This window comes from Triticum aestivum, chromosome 6D (genome assembly GCF_018294505.1).
Source record: "Triticum aestivum cultivar Chinese Spring chromosome 6D, IWGSC CS RefSeq v2.1, whole genome shotgun sequence".
Taxonomy (NCBI): Eukaryota; Viridiplantae; Streptophyta; class Magnoliopsida; order Poales; family Poaceae; genus Triticum; species Triticum aestivum.
Window position 1 is genome coordinate 6,200,219 of NC_057811.1, and position 2,882 is coordinate 6,203,100.

General features: G+C 46.5%; 1 protein-coding gene across 1 annotated transcript; it reads left to right on the plus strand.

Annotated features, from left to right (window-relative positions):
• The first annotated feature begins 728 nt into the window (after positions 1 to 728).
• On the plus strand, positions 729 to 1,646 carry LOC123140699 (uncharacterized). Its single transcript, XM_044559985.1, has one exon. It carries the CDS (start codon positions 774 to 776, stop codon positions 1,494 to 1,496), a length of 723 nt encoding a protein of 240 aa, XP_044415920.1. The 5' UTR covers positions 729 to 773; the 3' UTR covers positions 1,497 to 1,646.
• Positions 1,647 to 2,882: the final 1,236 nt, after the last annotated feature.

Below are 2,882 nucleotides of genomic sequence, written 5' to 3' on the forward strand. Positions count from 1 at the left end.
CGGTGCTGAACGCACCTTCGTTGGTGGCCCTTGACACAACCCCGTCGACTCTGATCTTGGTCATCCCCTAAGGAGGTGGTATCCATCTAAGCCTTGCTATGTTAGGAGGTGTCAGACGTATTGCAGGAGATGACTTCGGTTTGCATTCTTCAAGCTCATGTATGTATCTCATGACAAAGCTATGTGTAGCATGCGGGCTTTGAAAAATATATTCATGGAGAGCTTGCCGCCGAGCGAACCAAATTGCCCATAAGGTGACTAGCACCTGGATGAATTCAGAAGAGGGGAGGGCCTCCATCAACTCAAAGACCCATCACTCTGCATTCGGTTCCGTGACCCTATTCACGGAATCCACAAGCTCAGTATCTTGAAGAGCCCATACACACGAAGTCGCATTACAATGCAATAGGGAATGCTGCCAAGAGTCCTCATTGTCACACAGTACACGATGTCACCAAAGACATATTCCGATGATGGAGAAGAGCAGTTGTTGAGATAGATACTTGGGCCAACCTCTATGAGAAACATTTAACTTTGGAGGTAACATCTATCTTCCATAGTTTAGACGACGACTTCTGCTCACCTTCACTGTTTGAAGAAAATAATTGGGAAAGGAGAATGGTATATATTAATGGGCCGGTTTGGTTTTTTACGCTCGTGCGTGGGCTGGTTTTCCAACTTCAGTAGTGTTCGCGTGCGTGGTTTATCCCCTCTCGGCCCGAGCCATCCATCCTCCGCTTTCCCCAGATCCGGCGACAATCTCGGCGCACGCCATGACCTCCTCCTACCAGCCGCATGCCATGACGAACCTAGATGCGCCGGCGCCGGTACCCAAGGTGAAGGCAGCAGCTGTGGTGACGCGAAACCCTCGCTCCCCCAGCGGCCCGCCGTCGCCAGAGATGGAGGCCACGGCGGAGGCGCTCACGCGGGAGGAGGTGCTGCGCCGGAGGCGGCGCCGCGCCGCGCGGCTCCTTGCCGCGTACCGCCGGCTGTACTGGGCCATGGCAGAGGAGGTGCGCGCCCGGCACCGGCAGTACGTCTGGGAGCTCGGCTGCAGCCCGCTCGAGGCCGAGCAGCCGGCCGCTGGCCCGGAGGCGAAGCCTGGGCCGGCGGCGGTGCCGAGGAGGAAGAAGTGCGGGATCACGGGGTGCAAGGTGCGGGCGATGGCCATGGCCAAGTACTGCCACTACCACATCCTCTCCGATCCCAATCAGGTACTCTACAAGGGCTGCGGCCACATCATGATCAAGAGTGGTGCACAGACTGGGAAAAGTACTCACAACACGCCCATCCTGAAAGCATCAGTTCCCTCCCTCTGCAATGTTCACTTGCAAAGATCTCAGAAGAATATATCACAAGCTTACAAGATAGTTGGCTTTAATCCACCTCCCACCGGTCAAATCTCCCCGGATTTTAGTGTCTTGGTTGCCGAATGTGTCCGTCAGATCCAGGCTAGAAGGAGAGAGTCCCGAAGTGCCGCGGCAGGGAAGAAATAGCACAACGATGGGAAAATTAGCGGAGTTATTCCTTTAGATAACTTTTGTTACATAAACTGTATGAAAATGTCAGGCACCCCAAGGTTTATCTCGTAGTGAATTAGTTAGAATGGTTTGCAATTAGATCGATGATTTTTCCTTACTAGCGATTAATCATTTTTCAAATGTTCATATAGATATATATATATATATATATATATATATATACATATATATATACATATATATATATATTCTCTGAGCAAAAAGGAACCAGAAGCATCCTCCAAAAACTTCAGGCCATACACTGTATGCGGTACACTGTTCATTTAATCAGAGCTTTTTGGTTCTCTCAATGGAATTGTGTGCATCTAAATCAACAACTAGCAATTTCAACCTGTATTGCATAAGGACAATTAAGAATGAGATTTTTTTTGAGAGAGAAATGAATTATGAGATGACCTGCAGATTCCACGGTAATCGCCAGACACATCCTTTTGCTTGGCAAGTGATCTGCTGTGGCAAAGTTCAAAAAAAACGGATCTGCTGTGCCATGTACCATTATCTTGTCTCTTGTTTTCACTTTGGCTGGATTTAATTGACCAGGTGAGAATATATAACCGCATGTCTGTTTTCTCATGCTATATTATGAGTGCACATTATGAAATAGCCAGGCTTAACTGTACGCTTCCCTTCTGTATGAGACTGCCAGTACAACTTTGCAATTTCATCTCGATATAACTATTACATGTGCCGATTTCTTGCTGTGTTTTCAGTGAACCGAAGTTGATCTTGTACCGGATCGATCAGGTCGTTATGTAACTGGGAATCAGGTGCTCCCATGTATGATATTCTTGCTTTTTGCGACATCTTATAATTTAGTGTGTGTGTGTGTGTGTGTGTGTGTGTGTGTTTGGGAAATTAAAAGATGGAAGTTTGGAGACTTGGAGCTACCAATGGCTTCTGTTTGTTTGCATATGTAGATCGATTGAGGACTAGAGGTAATCACAAGTATTAGTATGTAGTATTACGCAACCACACACTTTACAAACCAATAACCAGCAATTAATGCTTTTCTACTGTGTTCCTGTACTCTAGAAAAGAACTAACTATATATCTATCTAGCAATATAGCTGGAAGTTGCTACCTTCTTCATTTGACCAAAGGCTTTGGTCCTCATTGAAATTATATTAATTGTGCAGCTAAAGTAACTTGCACACTCTTGATAGCAAGCCGCGGCAGTGGAATATATGCTTCTGACAAAATGAGTATCATACAGTACAGTCTTCCCAGACATCTGAGATTCTATTCCAAATTTCTAAATGATTCTAATGCATCTCAACTGAAAGATCCAGTGGTAGCAGCAAGGAACCCATGTGTCGTCTGATCCGGCATCAACAACACGGT